The 18123-nt window shown below is 46.9% G+C and overlaps 1 protein-coding gene across 1 annotated transcript in view; it reads left to right on the forward strand.

Moving 5' to 3' along the window:
- The window catches only part of nup85 (nucleoporin 85), a 39395-nt gene extending 21354 nt beyond the window's left edge, over positions 1-18041 (forward strand). Inside the window, exons 8-19 of the mRNA XM_052033282.1 lie at positions 2656-2790; positions 4961-5083; positions 7627-7758; positions 8449-8555; positions 10811-10894; positions 13118-13183; positions 13298-13449; positions 14581-14698; positions 15529-15629; positions 16404-16555; positions 17200-17298; positions 17834-18041. Of these exons, the coding sequence (XP_051889242.1) occupies positions 2656-2790; positions 4961-5083; positions 7627-7758; positions 8449-8555; positions 10811-10894; positions 13118-13183; positions 13298-13449; positions 14581-14698; positions 15529-15629; positions 16404-16555; positions 17200-17298; positions 17834-17938 (1374 nt within the window). The 3' untranslated portion in view covers positions 17939-18041. The remainder of the gene's footprint in view (positions 1-2655; positions 2791-4960; positions 5084-7626; positions 7759-8448; positions 8556-10810; positions 10895-13117; positions 13184-13297; positions 13450-14580; positions 14699-15528; positions 15630-16403; positions 16556-17199; positions 17299-17833) is intronic.
- Positions 18042-18123: the final 82 nt, after the last annotated feature.

Below are 18123 nucleotides of genomic sequence, written 5' to 3' on the forward strand. Positions count from 1 at the left end.
ACTGAAAGGTGTTTAGAGGTATCTGGGAGTCCTTGTACATGAGTCACTGGAAGTTAGCATGGTTACACTGAACATTTAGGAAGGTGACTGACTGTTGGCCTTTATTGCAAGAGTATCCAAATGAGAGGTCATTGGTTTAGGGAAAGGGGTTTAGAGAGGATCTGACCCAGAGGGTGGTTGGAATCTGGAATGCACTACCTCAAGGGGTTGTGGAGGCAGAAACTTTCACAACATTTAAGGTGTATCTGGCCATGCACTTGAATCACCAACATACAGAAGGCATTGGTATTGGTTTATTATTGTCACTTGTACCGAGGTACAGTGAAAAACTTGTCTTACAAACCGATCGTACAGGTCAATTCATTACACAGTGCAGTTACATTGAGTCAGTTCAGCGTGCATTGATGTAGTACAGGTGAAAACAATAACAGTACAGAGTAAAGTGTCACAGCTACAGAGTGCAGTGCAATAAGGTGCAAGGTCACAAGGTCGATCGTGAGGTCAGAGTCCATCTCATTGTATGAGGGAACTGTTCAATAGTCATCACAGTGGGGTAGAAGCTGTCCTTAAGTCTGGTGGTACGTGCCCTCAGGCTCCTGTATCTTCTACCTGATGGAAGAGGAGAGAAGAGAGAATGTCCTGGGTGGGTAGGGTCTTTGATTATGCTGGCTGCTTCACCAAGACAGCGAGAGGTAAAGACAGAGTCCAAGGAGGGGAGGCTGGTGTCCGTAATGCGCTGGGCGGTGTCCGTAATGTGCTGGGCTGTGTCCACAACTCTCTGCAGTTTCTTGCAGTTCTGGGCAGAGCAGTTGCCGTACCAAGCTGTGATACATCCAGATAGGATGCTTTCTGTGGTGCATCTGTAAAAGTTGGTGAGAGTCAAAGAGGACAAACCAAATTTCTTTAGCATCCTGAGGAAGTAGAGGCACTGGTGAGCTTTCTTGGCCATGGCTTCTATGTGATTTGACCAGGACAGGCTGTTGGTGATGTTCACTCCCAGGAATTTGAAGCTCTCAACCCTCTTGACCTCAGCACCATTGATGTAGACAGGTGCATGTACACCGCCCCCTTTCCTGATGAAGTCTTTGACCAGCTCTTTTGTTGACATTGAGGTTGTTGTCATGACACCATTCCACTAAGCTGTCTATCTCCTTCCTGTACTCTGACTCATCACTGTTTGAGATACGGCTACAAGATAACATAAGATCTTTATTAGTCACATGTACATCGAAACACACAGTGAAATGCATCTTTTGCATAGAGTGTTCTGGGGGCAGCCTGCAAGCATCGCCGTGCTTCCAGCGCCAACATAGCATGCCCACAACTTCCTAACCCGTACGTCTTTGGAATGTGTGGGGGAAGCTGGAGCATCTGGAGGAAACCCACACAGACACAGGGAGAACATACAAACTCCTTACAGTGGTGGGAATTGACCCGGGTCGCTGGCCCTGTAAAGTGTTACGCTAACCGCTATGCTACCGTGTAGTTTCTAATCGAGTGTTGGTAAATGGGATTCGTATAGATGGTTACTTGATGGTCAGCATGGACGTAGTGGGCTGACGTTGTGCTGCATGACCCTGACTGAGGGTTTGAGTACAAGAGTAGAGGCACCTAGCTCTAATTACATGCGGCCCTGCTGAGGCAGAAACTGGTGCACTGAACAGGTCTAGTCACCTCACCCAAGGAAAGGCAATGCTTGTGCTTAAGGTCCAGCAGATTGAGCCAAGGGTTGTGGGAGGAGGAAGAGCTGGGTAGGGACTGCCTCTGACAAGAGCTGAAGCAGACAGAGTCTATGCTGTCTTGAGATTAGAAGAATGAAACATTCATTGAAACGTACAAAATTCTCAAGGGGCTCGATGGGGTGGCTCCAAAGATGTTCCCCCTGGCTGGGCTGTCTCTGTCCAGTGGCCAGCGTCGCAGAGGAACGGCTCAGCCATTCAGGACAGGGATGAAAAGAAACTGCATTCTACAAGAGGGTTGTGAGTCTTTGGAATCCTTGTCCCAGGGGCTGTGGTGGCTCATTGGGTGAATATATTCAAGCTAGTGATTGGTAGACTTTTAGATGTTAAGGGTATAAAATCAATTATAATTATATTAAATGGCAGAGCAGATGTGAGGAGTGAATGGCCTATTCATGGTTCTATTTCTTTTGTTCTTCTGTTGTCTTCTTGTGGTGTCCTGCACCGGGAAGTGTGTGCAAGTGATTGAACGTAACCACAAGGATCCTGGATTGAAAACCTAATATTGTCTAGTTCCTCCCACATTCCAAAGACTTACAGGTTAGGAAGTTGTGGGCATGCTATATTGGCGCTGGAAGCGTGGCGACACTTGCGGGCTGCCCCCAGAACACTACGCAAAAGATGCATTTCGCTGTGTATTTCGATGTACATGTGACTACTAAAGATATCTTGTCTTATTTTACACTGAGGAAGTAGTCATTTGGTTAAAAAAAACATTTTCTCATCTTGATCTGTGTGTGATTGCACTGGTAAGAACACAGCCAGGAACTCTGGATATTATTTCTGTATTACTGATTGCAGGCAGGCTACTGGTGTACTGATTTGGAACAGGAGAAAGGAACTGAAATTGTAGCAGGGAAGGGGCTGTGTGCAGGGGTTTGGGACGTGCCTTTTGATGTTTTCTGTTTGTTTCCAGGTTACAGGCTACGTGCTCCAGGGCAGAATGGGAGAGGCTCGACAGATGCTGGCTAAGAAGGCCTTGCTTGAACCTGCTGCCAGTTCCATGTACAAGTGCATGACTGATCTAATGAGGAGAATGCCCATTTTCTCTGTAGGTTGACGTTGTTTCCTTCCTTTCTACCTTGTCATGATGCTGTCGGCTTGCTCTGGGATCCTGCAAGGATCCTTTGATATCCTTTCCCAAGTGGCTGTGGATTTGTGAGTTTTCCTTCTTCCCTAAGATGGTGACTCTTCACTGAAATATGTCTCTGCAGCTGTAGTTTCTGTCTGGTATTATATTCAGATGCTTCAACAGTGATCAGCTACAGGCTGTTAGTGTCGCAGCTTTCTCCTCTACTCTCCGGTCACCCTGATAAATGTTCATCAACATGAGACTGCAGGACAACAATTGAAAGAAGACCTTGCTATTTTGTTTATTGCTTCCTTTATGGTAATGATACCAGTTGAACCACCCAACAAGACCAGACAACCTTAAATTAAATATTTGTTGATCGTGGGTACCCAGTGTTTGCTACAGACCCAGGCACATCCAAGGTTGAGCTCTACAGCAAACAGTTACATATGGAGACTAAAACATTGGCTAAAGACCGACATTACTTCATCCCTTCAATCTGCACTGAGTTTGGGTTTCCGTCCAAGAGTTAAAGGTTAAAGCCAAACCAGTCTCTTCATCAGCATTCATTCTGGTGTGTTGTCATCAAGAAGGGGAAAATTTTAAGTGGAAGAAAGCAAGGAATGAGAGTTGGAGAGTGGTTCTTTAGTGCTGTCAAGCACCTGTCAGGGTGTTGTTCCGAGTTGGACTTCGATGCTATATGTGTATAACCAATATTGAATGGTATGATAGTGCAGCACATGGCACTGCTGTCTCACAGCTCTGCTGATCTGGGCTTGACCCTGTCTGTGCAGGGTTTGCACATTCTCCCTGTGACCATGTACGTGTCCCCTGGGTGCTATGGTTTCCTCTTACAGCAGCTAATTAACCTTTGGAATGTAAATTACCCTGTGTCAGTAAGTGGCAAATGAATCAATGGGAAGTTGATGGTCATGTAAGAGAGGAAATGTCTGCAGGGAAATAAGGAGAGGGGGAATGGGACAGGTGGGATTTCTTTGGGAACCAGAATGGACCGACGAGTCACATAGCTCGTGTTGTGGTTGGTATTCAACCTATGAAGAATGCTTTGGTCTCAGTTCTGCACCAATTTTGGGTTGCAACAGATTTTGAAGATTTGAAAAGAGCTGTTCTGTGCTCTCTCCAATTTTGAGGCAAAAATGCTGGTTGGTTGGTAGGTATTGCGAGCTTTAACTGTGCCTTGATGTAGTGGCATGCAAAAGTTTGGGCCCTTTTCCTTTTTTGTTATTTTGAAACTGTAAAAGATGGAAATAAAAAAGTAATCTTGCTTAAAATATTAAAGAAATGTGTCATCTTTAACTTTATGCCTTTTGGAAATCAGGTCATCTTTTACCCGCTTAGCTATTCACAGTAACAGAAATTTTGACCAGGGGTGCCCAAACTTTTGCATGCCACTGTACCTGTGTGGTATGTATCAACTGAGAGGTTTGGATACACCCCTCGACCTTCCATGGTCTTGCAGCTACACTGGAGGAGAATCATCAAGTATAGCACTATCAATGTCTGAAATTGTTAAATTGAGACAAAATGGATGTAATAAAAATACCAAAGAATGTTGGAGATATTCAGAAGGTCAAGCAGCATCTGTGGAGAGAGAAAAACATAGTTCAGACAGATGACCTGCTCCACACAGATCTCCAACACGGTTTTTATTTCAATTTCTAGCATCTGCAGTCTTTGCTTTTTGAACAAGAAATGATATTTCCAGCTTGTGTCGAGCTTCGTTGGAACAGTGCAGGAGGCAAGGTTGGACTAATGTCCCTGGCATCGTTCTTCCTTTGAGCTCAGCAAGGCTGCGGTGGATGTATCAGCCAAAACTGATTAGGAGCATGTGGCAACACTGGATTATTGGTTATTGATATGGAGTGTGTTTGATGATTATGTTTTGCCCCTCCTCACTTCACTGGTTCGTGCAGAGTGCAACACCCCAACTGCTACCCTGGACAAGTCATCTTGTGTTCTCAGATGTGGTGTGACTTAGTTCTTCATTGACTTGGCTCAGTCTGATGTCTGGTGACTTCCAGAATGCTGTATCTTGTTAAAGATAACAACAGTTTTACTCTAATAGTTCTGTGGAAATATTGATATGCCTAATTCTTGTACTTTCTTGACTTTTTTTTCCCCATTTTAGTCTAGCGGTAATCAGACCCTAACGGAGTTTGAACTGAAGTGGCGTCATTGGCAAGAGGACTGCCGGCGATGCCTGAGAGAGGGAACCTTTGCATCCAATGAGGATCTGTTGCTGATCTGCCAGGTAAGGAAGAGGCAAGCTGGGAGTCCAGTTGGAAACAAACACTGAGCTGCATTCTGGGGTCCAGTCTGAATGTCGCGCTCGACAGCAGCATTAGGAAAGTCAACAAGAGTCACCCCTTCCTAGATTTCTGGCAGAATGAAGGACGAGGATGTGTTGGTCAGAGGATAAGGCCATTCTGCCCAGCAGTGCTGTCACTCTTCACACATCAACTGCCGTCTTGCCAAATCCTTCACCTCCAGCATCCCTTGTGTTTGTCACAACCACGTCTCTTCCCTCTGTGTTTCTTGCTGAAGGCTCCCAGGTTTGCAGTGTTTCCTCACCTCCCCCACCACTCTCCCCAGATGTTCAGGCTGTTTTGAACTTCTTCATTAGTTATTTGCTACGATTGGTCATTTCCCTCACACTTGTGAGCATTTCACAGGCCACCACATTAGTTATTTGCCATAGAAAACAAACCCCACTTCATAGTGCAACACACACAAACTGCCGGAGGAACTCAGCAGGTCAGGCAGCATCTGTGGAGGGAAATGAACAGTCGACGTTTTGGGCCGAGACCCTTCATCAGGACTGGAAAGGAAGAGGGCAGAAGCCAGAATAAAAGGGTGGGAGGAGGGGGAAGAGCACACGCAGGCAGGTGGTGTGCCTACCTTGGAAAACTTTTCCTCCTCCTCTTCCTCCTCCTCCTCCTCTGTTACTGCTTCCCCTCTGCTGCTGTACTGCTCTTCGAGCATGTGCTCACCCAGACTCAACCATCTGCCAGCTCGTGCTCCTCCCGCTCATCCCACCCTTTTATTCTGGCTTCCGCCCTCTTTCTTTCCAGTCCTGATGAAGGGTCTCGGTCCAAAACGTCGACTGTTTATTTCCCTTCATAGATGCTGCCTGACCTGCCCAGTTCTTCCAGCATTTTGTGTGCGTTATGCCAGATTTCCAGCACCTGCCGGTCTCTCTTGTGTCCCCACTTCATTGTCCTTCAGGATGCAGAAAGTCCTAATGCTTTACAGGCATTCTTCCTGGATTGAAGATGGATGAATAGAGTTGAGGCAAAGATCGGCCATGATCTGATGGGAAATGGAACGGGTCTCAAGATGAGATGCTCGGGGCGGGGGCATGACTTCTGGTGAAATGAATTACCCCCCATTTAGGTTGGAGCAAGCATTCTCAATGGGAGTAAACCCAAATAATTCCTTCAGCTTTCGTCTCAACGCTATATCATCAATAAATGTAGGCAACTGTGAAAGAATAAGAGATGGGGAGACCAATAGGTTTGTGATGCTTGTCCCTGGGGATCACCATCTGACTGCCCCGTGATTGCGGATTTTTAACCTTTATCCTTCACAAATTCACAACCTTCAACTAGATCCCAGTACCAGCCATGGTTCCTTCTGCTTCAGCATCCCTGTGGGACTCCCTCACCTGGTCTTCCTTCTCCAGCATCCAGTCTACTTCTCATGGCACTAACCCATGCACCCAGAGGAGAGAGAACGCCCTTTCTTTTCACATCGTCCCTCTGCACTGTCCAGGGACCCAAACAGTCCTTCTGCACTGGAGAACCCAAACACAGATTTGGGTGACTGTGGAGCACCTGCACACAGTCTGTAGGGGTGACCTGGAGCTGCTTGTCGCTGCTACTTTAATTCTCCATCCCTCTCCCACTCTGCTCTATCTGTCTGCGGTCTCCTGCACTGTTAGAAGAAAGCCCAATGGAAGCTCAAGGCAGAGTGCTTTATCTTCCATTTAGGCACGTTGCAGTCTTCATGACTCAGCAGCTTCAGGTACCTCCCCTTCTCTCGCTCTCTGCCAGTCCTTCTGTAGGTTATCCATCTCTAATATTGGCTCAAGTTTTTCCCTCTCTATTAGCAGGGCCTGACCTGCTTCGTATTCCTTATAGCCCTGCATTTCACAGCCTTTACATTCCTTTGTTTTATTCCCCTTACTGCCCTCATTTCACAGCTTGTGTTGTTTTTGGTGTCTTTATTACTGTCATTAACCAGTCAACCTGCTTATCCCCATGACATCCCAGACCTCATCCCGTCAAAGACATTCCCTTTGTCTTACCCAGCCCCCCTCCATCCTCTGCAACACAAAACTAACTCGTTTTCCCTCACTCTGATGGAGGGTCTTTGACTTTGTTGCTCTGTCCACAGACGCTGCCTTTTCTGCTTTAGTTTTGTTTCCAGCATCTGTAGTTTGTTGATTTTCATTTTCTTTTAACCTTTACGGCTCTTTTATTCCAGCCACGATCACTGTGGTCAGATGCCAAATTGACACTTTCATTGTGTTTTCTTGTCTGGTTACTGTCACTAAGTGTTAATGTCTTTCGGGCAGATGTTGTTCAAAGTTATTGGAATGAATGGGAAGGGCTTTTGGGAACAGGCAGTGTTGTTTGATTCACTGTTATCACATTTATGTCTGGAAGCTGGGTGGTGATCAGCAATGAGAGACCTGATTGAGGTTCTCATCTCCACCCCGATCAGTAGAGTAAAAGCCGACCTTGTCACCCTGACCCTTTCCCTGGCTGATGATACCTTTTGTTTCCTCCATAGATTCTAGCAGGCGATGAGCGTGCCTTGCTTGAAAAGAAGGATCTCTTATCCACCTGGTACCACTTCCTGGTTAGCAGGCTGCTGTACTCTCACCCGTCCATTAAACCCACGGAGGTCTATCAATATGCTGAGGTAAGAGCCGTGCTGCCTGCCTTGAGGTTTTTGTGGAATACGGTAAGGTAGGACTTGAAGGAGCAGTTATCAATTAACCAACAGTGTTTACTTGGCTCTGTGATCAGGAGGTTGCGTGCAGTGTTAGAATTAAGTATTCAATGTGTCACCTCTTAAACAGAGGATGTGTGAAATTTGTGAAGGTAGGTTCATCCAAATAGTAGTTGTGTTGAGGCACCATTTCACTTTGGAAGATTAGGGCACTCTTGGAGGGTGCTTGTTGAGATCTTGGCAACGTTGATCTTGTTGCACAGGCCTTTACACGTGGTTCTCTGAATTGTTCTGTTGGTTCCACTTAAGCTGTAAGTGCAGTGTCCTAAAGATTGTACGCTCTGCACAGGAATAAAAATGTAGTGTGATGGATGGAAGAGAGCCATTGGTTTGAAGGTACTGAAGGAAGTGTTCTAATTCTGAAATAAATTGAAAAGCAGAAAATGGTGCTTTGTTGTTTTCAGTGGTACAAATTCTGGAAGGAGGAAGTGTGTGTGGGAAGTGTTGTATTATGAGAAAAACAAAGGAGTGAAGTTTGAGGAATTCTGGCCAGAGTAGTTCAGAGAGGGGAAGGGGCACGATGACTGTGTCGTGGGAAGGTTTCTTCGTGTGTTATGAAGTGAGGTGACTGGTGATTCTCCTCTCTGTGGACTTGTGCAGGTCTGCCTGGATCACTTCATTCCTTATGGGAGCCGACCTGATTCTCTGGACCTTATCTTGTTGGCGGCGTTTGAGTTCAACATTCACCAGGTGTTGAAGGACTGCTGGTGAGCATCCACCTCCTTGCAGTGTAGAAAAACGCTGGCAGGTTGCACCACTTGTGTCATTTTTTTTTAGAAAAACACCTAAGGGATTTGCTTTGATTTCAACCAAAATGTTTTTGCACAAATTATCTGTTTCTCTCTCTGAAGTCAGGAGAAGAGGCAAAGTTGTCAGGTGTGTGCATGGACCTCAATCCCACCCTGTAGAAGGAGCAGCGCAGTGGCCCCTTGAGCCTTGTGTCTGATCCTGTCTTCACCACGCGTCATTTCCTGCTCCGTCCCCAAACTCTCGACTTCCTTGTGTGTCAGTGGCTGCCTTGAGTTATTTAATGACTCTGTCTCCACACCCCTCTAGGGGAGGGAAAGAAGACCCTTGGAGAAGAAATTCCTCCTTATCACTGTTTGAAGTGCCTGTCTCCTTATTCAGAGAGTATACCACCAAGTTCTAGATATCCCCATAGGAGGGAGTCGTCATGTCAGCAATGATCCTGGCCATCCCTCTCAGCACCTTGTACGTTCCAATGAGTTTATTCTGTTAAACTCCAGTGAGTATAGACTCGATCTTCTCCCCTTCATACATCAACCCCGTCATCCCAGCTTCCTTCCCTGCACTTCCTCCAATGCAAGAACATCCTTCCTTAAATATGGAGACCAAAACGCTACCTGACACTCCTGGAGCAGTCTCAACAGCACCCTGTTAATTAACATCAACACTTCCCTACCTTTGTATTCCATACCCTTGTGGTAAAGGCCACGTTCCAATAACTTTCCCTACTACTCACTGTACCTGCATGCTAACTTTATGCATTTATTTGTCATGTCACTGCATCCACATTGTCACTACATTCTCGCTGTACTTTTGTGATCCTTATGGGAAATAGGAGCAAGAGCAGGTCCTACAAAGCCCCCCAGCCTGCTCTGTAAACAGTAAGGTGTTGATAATCTACCTTAAATCCATGTTCTTGTGTGATCACAGTTCCCTTGGTTAGTGTTAATCTGTCAAGCTGTCTTAAATATATGTAATGATTAAAAATCCACAGCCCTTTGGGGAAGAGAATTCCAAAGATTTGGAATGCTGTGAGTGAAGGAACTGCTAACCTGAGTCTCCACTCCTCTCTCTGGAACAGTATGAAGTTGAATCAGACTATTTGTAACAACAAAAATGCTAAAAATACTCAGCAAGTCAGATAGCATCGATGAAGAGAGAATTAGATTTCATGTTTTAGGTCAGGCTCCAGACTTAACCATTCTTATAGTTTTGTGTCCAGCCTCCCACATTGGATCTCCCATCAACCTGCACTTGTCTGAAGTTTTGCTGCCCTCTCTCTGCCTGTGTCCCAGTATTGCTCCTGATCTGACAATTCTTCGGTTCGAAAATTCCCATCCTCGTTTTCAAATCCCTGTGTGTTGTAGACCTTCCTGATCTCCAACATCCTCCTGCCCAACAAGGCTCCAAGGTCTCCACATTCCCAAACTTCTGGTTGTACTGCACCACTGATTTTAATCAGTCATCCATTGGTTACCAGGGCTCTGGACTCCCTAAGTTTACCTCATTCAAATTCCTTCTTGGTCACCAATCTCTATCTCCCTTTGTAGCTTAAGTGTCAAATATTGTTTTAATATTGCTCCTGTGAAGTATGTTGACCTGTTTACTTTGATAAAAGCCCTACATAAATGCAAGTTGTTGTTGACCCACCCATCTTCCACTTTCCTTTGACCTTCCTTCCTCTCTGCCCCACCTCAGGAATTTCCTCTCGTAGCTTTGTTTTCACCCTTCCCCAGTGGTTCAGATGCTGCATTGACTCATCGTGCGGTTGCACAGCTGATGAGGTGACATTCGTCATTTATGTTCAGTTTCTCTTTTGTTGTATTTCATAGAACATAGAACATAGAACAATTACAGCACAATTCAGGCCCTTCGGCCCACAAAGCTGTGCCGAACATGTCCCTACCCTAGAAATTACTAGGCTTACCCATAGCCCTTTATTTTACTCATGTACCTATCTAACAATCTCTTGAAAGACCCTATCGTATCCGCCTCCACCACCGTTGCCGGCAGCCCATTCCCCGCACTCACCACTCTCTGAGTAAAAAACTTACCCCTGACATCTCTTGCTCAATTAAAATCTTCATATTGTAGAGATTCACTTTAGCAAGCTGGGTGGTGCTAGTCAGCTTCACTAATTGTGCCCTTTGTGCTTTTTCCTGCTTTGAAGAAGCTTTCACTTTACTCCAGTGTTTCCATGTGTTTCTCATTTCAGCCTTGTCCTGAACAACTGGTGGTTTGTAGCACATCTGACTGACCTTCTGGATCATTGCAACCTTCTGCAGTCCCATAACCTTCAGTAAGTGTGGGCAGGGGTGAGGTTGTCAGTTCAGTTCGTCATTCTGTGTTGAGGGTTTATTTGTGCAACGGTCCTCTTCTCCAACCTGTGCTGTTGTCTGATTGTCGCTCGTGGAATTGTAGTAATCCTGGCAAAGGAAGGCTGTTCGGACTATAGAGGGAAGAGCTATTCGAACTATTCCCACCTCCATACCTTGGTTTGTAGCCTTGTACATTATAGCACTTCATTCTGGTTATTGAATCCCATTAGGATTCATGTTTCCACCATCCCTTTGGGCAAAGAGTTCAGATCCCCACCACACTTCAGGTGGGACAAAAATTGTCCAATTCTCTTCTAACTGCAGTAAAACATTTTGTTTGGGGCCAGTGTCATCTTCTGTTTGTTCGACAGTGTAGTGCGTTGCTGTGCCGAATACTGTCAGACCAAGCACCAAGCCAGCGGTTTTGTTGGCATTCACTTAAGGCCATGTTTATTCCTGGGCCTGAGAATGGAGAAAATTCCACAACAAGTCAGCCCACTTGAATGTGTGCACAGTGCCCTGTGTGGGGAGCAAAGGCTGGTTCCCTCATTCCATTGGATAGTTCTGTGTGAATATAAGAAATCGGGCCAGGAGTAGTCCGCACAGCCCGTGGGGTCCACCTTACAAACCAGGAAGATCACAGCTGGTCCTGTTTCTCCCCACCACATACCCATGTCCTTATCTTCACTCTCTGACCATAACCTACACAGTGACTGGACGCCCACAGTCCCCTGTGGTAGACACTTCCAAAGACTTATAACCTTTGAATTAATAGATTTGTCTTCACCTCTCAAGAATTGCTGACTCCTTCTGTTCACATCCTCCTTCATTTGTGGACTGAGGAACCGGCTCTCAGCTTCTAGCCCTTCATCTCTTGGAATCTTGTACGTTTCAGTGAGATCATCCCTTTTTCTCCTGGACTTCAAGTAATGACCAGTTTACCTCATCTCGTGAACCAGGATGGAACATTCCTCTGTACATTTACAGATTTCTCAGTTTAAGTTGTGCTTTCCCATTCTTCCTATCAGAATGACCAATCTTGCATTATTTTTTTACTTTAAGACACATTGTGCTGCCTTGTCCAAGCTGTCACCTCTCACTCACCTCGTCCACATACCCACCACCTTCCTGGGCTGCCATCCTGCCGGCTGGATTTACCCATCGTATCTTTAGACCTTTGGAATGGAAGTCTTTTGGTTGCCTTAATTTCACCTTGATTCTAATCTTCCTTGCTGTCATTTTGACCTTTGGTTGCTGATGATGCCGTTACATTTATTTTACAGTGAAGTTGGATCAATATATTTGTTTAACAGTCCAATCCTTTTAATTTCTTTTGCTTTAATGGTTTCGCTTCTGGGTCATTGTTCACACCACGGCAGCTCAGTGCTCCATTCTTGCCCTTGGATCAGTGTTACTTCCCAGCAGTGAAGTCTTGGCTTCCCATAGTGAGTGTGGAAAATCACTGCTGAGGGTTTATTCTTTGTTGCTGTGGGGTGGAGATCCTGTGCACGGCTGAGGTTTGCGTTTGGTTGCTCACGTCATGTTGCTGTGGTCCAGCGTGGAAGCGGGCCCTATCACTCTGTTACAGGGATGGCTGTGGTTCTGGGCACCATCCTCTGTGCATGTGATTAGGTCCAAGGCCCCTTTGTTCTGTGATGGAGGGGCAGGTTTGGCCCTGGCTCTCATTGCTCTCAGATGGGGGGTGGCCAGGATGTGCCCTGTTGCTTAGTAATGAAGGGGAGGTTGTGTCCTGGACCGATTGCTTCATGCCCGAGATCAGTGGCTCTGTAATGGAGAGCGCCACAAACCCCTCATACTACATCTGATCCTGTTCTCCCTCTGTAATTGGACATGTTCTGTGTCTCCCCGACCCAGGCGTGGTGAGGCACTTCAGTAAAAGAATGCAGGAGTTGGTCATCAGGTTTTAGTGGATTAGGGTGTTCGCTGTCAGTGATATTTAGACATCACAATTTAAAATGGCTACTTATCAAAAATATTTAAACATTTAATCCCCTATGAGGAGATACTGGTGGAGGATTGTAGTGAGGGGGTTAAATGTTCGAGAGAGCAGGGCAGACAACGGCTAATCATGACTTGTGTTCATTCTCAGAGTTAGTTTGCATTCCTAGCTGTTGAAGATTGAGATTTGGTGAGGTAGGTGCAGGTTTTGGTCATATTCTCACATTAGATTTTTCTCATTATAGTTTTGGTTCAAATCTTCGTGAATTCCTCATTCTGGAATATGCTTCAGGACTTTTCAGTCACAACAGGTGGGTCACTTAGGTTAGTTTCAATGATTGAAACATCAAGTTGATGTGCTGTTTATCTATGAAAAGTCTGTGCTCTCTGGTGGGTAACCTCTTCCTCTGATTGGATGGTTTCAGCCTGTGGCAGCTGGCAGTAGACTACTTTGACCACTGTCCGGAGTTTGGCCGTGTGTACCTAGAGCTTTACATCGAGCGCATACCCCTCAACACGGAACGCAAGGCCCTGAAAGTGCTCAGGGTATGTGAGCAGCGGCAGATGACTGAGCAAGGTGATGCCTGAATTCTGGGGGTTGAGTTCTGCTCCGTGTCGTCTGATGGGGAACTGGATTCGGTGAGGTGGGAGATGCTGGCAGGCAGCTGGAGCACCTTCCAAGTTTGGGGGTTCTGAGAGGGTGGGTTCACAGAACCTTGGCCGGGCTGCACTGGGCTCTGTGTTTGCTGCAGGATAATTCCCTTCTTTCAGTTGCTTCAGCCATTCCCTGCTAGTACCCTCTCCCTCAGTATCAGCTTACGTTGGCACTCCTTGCTGGGTACATCTCATCCAACAACCTTCAGCAGGCAGAATCTGCAAGGTAACCTTCATCTCTGACCTCCCATGCTTATGATGTTCCCTTACAAAATGCCCCACTCCACACCCAACCCCACCACCCAGTCATAGAGTGAAACAGCACAGATACAGGCCCTTCAGCCCAACTCATCCATGCCAACCATGGTGCCCACTAAGCTTGTCCCATTTGTCTGCATGTGGCCCGTATCCCCCTAAACCCTTCCCATCTATGGACTGATTCAAATGTCTTTTGAATGTTGTTGTACCTGCCTCAACCACTTCCTCCGGCAGTTCGTTCCATACACGCACCACCCTCTGTGTGAAGAACTTGCCCCTCGGGTCTCTTTTTAAATTTCCCCCGTCTCACCTTAAACCTGTGCCCTCTAGTTTTTGATTTCCTTTCCCTGGGAAGAAGACTGTTTGTTCACCCTGTCTATGCCCCTCATGATTTTAGACACCTCTATAAGGTCACCCCTCTGTCTCCTACGTTCTAAGTAAATCTCTGCACTCCATCCTGTCTTTCCTATAACGTGACCAAAACTGAATACAGTACTCCAAATGCAGCCTCACCAACATCTTGTATAATTGCAGCATAACACCCCAACATCTTCCCCTCACTGCATTAGCATACCACCCGATGACCCCACCCCCAAACCGGCACCATCCCATCTCATCTCCTGTCCTTCAGCTCCTGCTACCACTTTGAGTCGTTCTGACCCTCCAAGTGCTATCTCTGCAGGCCCTACACTTGCCCTCTGCCTCCCACCCAACTCTGTGCCCAGGCCAGGGGGTGGGCTTTGATTTCGGTTGGCTCTCTCCCTCTCACATGACAGTTGTGTGGATCTTCCCGCAGTGAGGAGCATCTGTAAGATCATGGCCATGAAGGCGATGCGCAGCAATCGACTGGGCTCAGCACTGTCCTGGAGCGTTCGAGCTAAAGACTCCTTCTTCGCAACACTCATCTCTGACAGGTCTGTTGATGCCAGTGGCGGGCCCCTGTTGATGCCTGTAGCGGGCCCCCGTGGATGCCTGTGGTGGGCCCCAAGCGGTCAGAGGTGCCACCCTCGTGCTACCTGTGTTTCGTGGTTGACCCTGCCGGTAGTGTCTGCTGACGGGCTCGTGCAGCCCCAGGCACCAACTGCTGGCAGACTGACTGTGGAAGGCATCACTCAACACTCTGCAGCCCTTGCGGCACTAAATGCCCACAGTTAGCTGGCTGAATTGGTCAAATGGTCATGAGAGCCATCCGAGGCATGTTTGTGTTCTCTGCCCTGTGAGTCACTGAAGGTGACGGTTGCAGCTGATGGTCACCTCTGTGCTCGGAAGGTTGTTGTAGTCCCTCCCTGGTGCAGCCCTTCAGCTAACTTGGTCAGAGCAGTGAAGGAGAGGTCGACAGACATGTCCACACATTCTGTGTCCTCCCTTACTGAGGATGTGTTCCTCACTACTCCCAACAGTGCATTATTTCTTGCCCTGGTTTACTTTGTCATTGTAACCTCTCCTTGTGAGAAATTTTGACACTGAGGCAAGCATCCAATGCTCTTGGGATGAGCAGGTGGACATCTGTTTTAGGTGGTGTGTGGCAGTAGGTGTGCCATGCTACCACTTCCTACGTACCCCCCACCACCCCCCCCCCCCCCCCCCCCCCCAGTGCTTCCAGTCTCCCCTTCAAATTGACGGCTCCAGGAGTTGGTCCTGCAGGCTACGGCACGAATCCATTTATCCTGGTGCCTGCAGCCAGTGGACAGGGTAGCTTGTAGACTGCAGCAATTGTTCATAAAAGCTCTGGTTTGTTTTGTAGGTTACTGCAGGATTATTCGATTAAAGGAAGCTTTTCTGACTTTGACTTGATCAGCAACTTGGGCTCTTCGATGCTGTTGAGTGACCGGCTCACCTTCCTGGGTAAGTGGACAGTCACCCTGTACAACTGGCCCTCCTTTCACACACTTCTCCTTGGTGAATACTGATGTGAAGTTCTCATTTAGTACCGCTCCCACTTCCCCCGGTTCCAGGCATAAATTCCCTCCTCTGCCCCGAGTGATCCTGCCCTGTTCTGAGCTATCCTCTTGTTTTTAATGTATGCATACAATGCCTTGGGATTTTCCATTAGCCGATCTGCCAAGGACATTTCATGGCCTCTTTTAAGCCCTCCCACCCCATTCCTCATGTTCTTTCCTGTCGAGCTGTGATCTCATTGAATGGTGGAGCAATCTCAAGGGGCCAACTGGCCTGTTCCTTGCGTTCTTACCTAATGAATCAGAATTATTTAAAACCTTGGCAGCTTCCCTGAGAGTTGGGAGATGACTGCTGAGGTTGGGTGGGAAGAGGTTGGTTAACTCTATCCTGGATAGGTTAACCTAGGGGATGGTTTGTGAGGAGGATGGAGATCTGATGGGGAAATACCATGGAAGAGTTTTACAACCAGGAGAATTTTAAAGTGAGAGCAGTAAAGTGGATGAGGCTGAGGTGGAGAGCAGACTGCTTTTCTGGAGCTCAGAGCCCTTGTCTGAGAGCCAGTATCTCCAGAAAACGAAAGGTAGAGGGGTGATCTGGTATTTAACATTGTGACGCTAGATGCACAAGAGGGAAGTGGTTTTGTAGAGGGGTGGGAGGGGCTTGTGTAGAGCACTGTATTCGTCAGTCTAAGTTTCTTGTTGCATGTTTTCTGATTGACAGGGAAATACTGTGAGTTCCACAAGTTGTACGGGGAGATGCAGTTTGCAGAGGCTGCCAAGCTTCTCCTCCTGCTGATGACTGCCCGCATTGCTCCACGCAGCTTTTGGATGACGTTGCTCCTGGATGCTCTTCCTCTCATGGAACAGAAAGAGGTTGGTCACTGTATGATTGAGGACAGGTCAGTGCAGACCACGGGCTGCAATCCCTCCATCTTCCGCACTTACGGCTCCTGATACGAGCCCAGCTCTTGTGGGGATTGGTTTAAGCAGAGCTGGAGAGAGTTGCCCAAGCTGTACTCATCCCTGTTACTGGAAGTCTAACAGGAGAGGTTGAGTGCAAATACACGGTGCATTAGGGGTGACGTTGATCTTGTATTGTGACTCATTGACCCTTGGGTAATCAATACTGCCTTCTCAATATCTCTAGTTCTTTTTTTAAAGGCAGTCGATGGAACAGTATTAGAGCTTTGACTCCTCCCTACCCACACTGAATTATGTTTAGGGTTCAGCTTCAAGCTGTACCTGCCCTGGGTGTGTTTATGTTGGGGTGATGTGTCCCCTTCCAGTTTTAACATTCTTCACCTGGGTGTGAAATGAAGAGAATTGTAAATCTGATTTAATACGAAACACATCATTGCAATGATTTCTTGATTTGCCCTTGATCGAGATATACTGGGCTCCAAGAATTATTGAGTGATGTTGAAATCCTGGCTGGAGACCAAGGGTGTTACACCATGGGACTTGAGCATCTTTGGCAATGGGCCAGCACGTTCAGTTGCTTTGTTTCTCCCGGACAGGTCATCTTCTCCACAGAACAGACCTATGAGCTCATGCACTGCCTGGAGGATGTGACAGCAGATGAGGCAGAGAGAGAGAAGGAGGTGCAAGCTGTGGGGGTAAGGCATGGACCATACATACCACACACTATGAAAGTACAAAGGAGTGATTCCTGATGTAGGAAACAGAATGAGGCCACTCAGCCTCTCAAACACATTCTGTCAGCATCAGCCTGCTGGCTCTCTGATAGAACAAATTTTTTTTGTTTAAAAACACACAATGCACCTCAGTTCTGATTCATATAACCTGATCATCTTAAAACTTTAGTTGATGACCCCAGAATACACAAGTTTTTGAGAAGGTTCTGACTTTCCATTTCACCTTGTTCCCTGATGGCCTATTTCTAAATCCTTGCTCTGGGCTTCCCACTACTAGAGGAAATGGTCCTATGTCCAGAATTCCCCACCGGAAGATGTGCTATGTGGGTGTTGGGTACACTGCATGGATCCTGACTGACTCCATGGCAAACAGCAGCCTTACCTCTGACCAAGGACAGCCCTGAGCTCAGCCAGTATCTATCAGTAGCTAACACTCAGGAACCCTGGCCAGTCAACCTTCCAGGGCTAATCCTGACCCTGTTGTGTCTTGTTCTAGGGCGAGGATGACGTGGAAATCACAAAACTGAACCTCCTCCGACTGGCTTTCACTCGCAATCTGGCCAAAGCCATCGTCCACGAAGGAACTCGTCAAGCATCCTGAAACTGGGCTGAAAGTATGCAGCCAGCCTGGTCTTGTAATTAAGAATTTTCTTCCTGTTTGGTTTGAATTCTAAGCAAAATTTGCAAATTAAATGTTTTTTATACATAGAAGGATTGTGATGGTTTCTACTCCATTTCTCATAGGCAGTTGCCGATTTCTGATGCTGAAACACACCCATCCTTTTA

The sequence above is a fragment of the Pristis pectinata genome, chromosome 18 (assembly GCF_009764475.1).
Source record: "Pristis pectinata isolate sPriPec2 chromosome 18, sPriPec2.1.pri, whole genome shotgun sequence".
In the NCBI taxonomy this organism is placed as follows: domain Eukaryota; kingdom Metazoa; phylum Chordata; class Chondrichthyes; order Rhinopristiformes; family Pristidae; genus Pristis; species Pristis pectinata.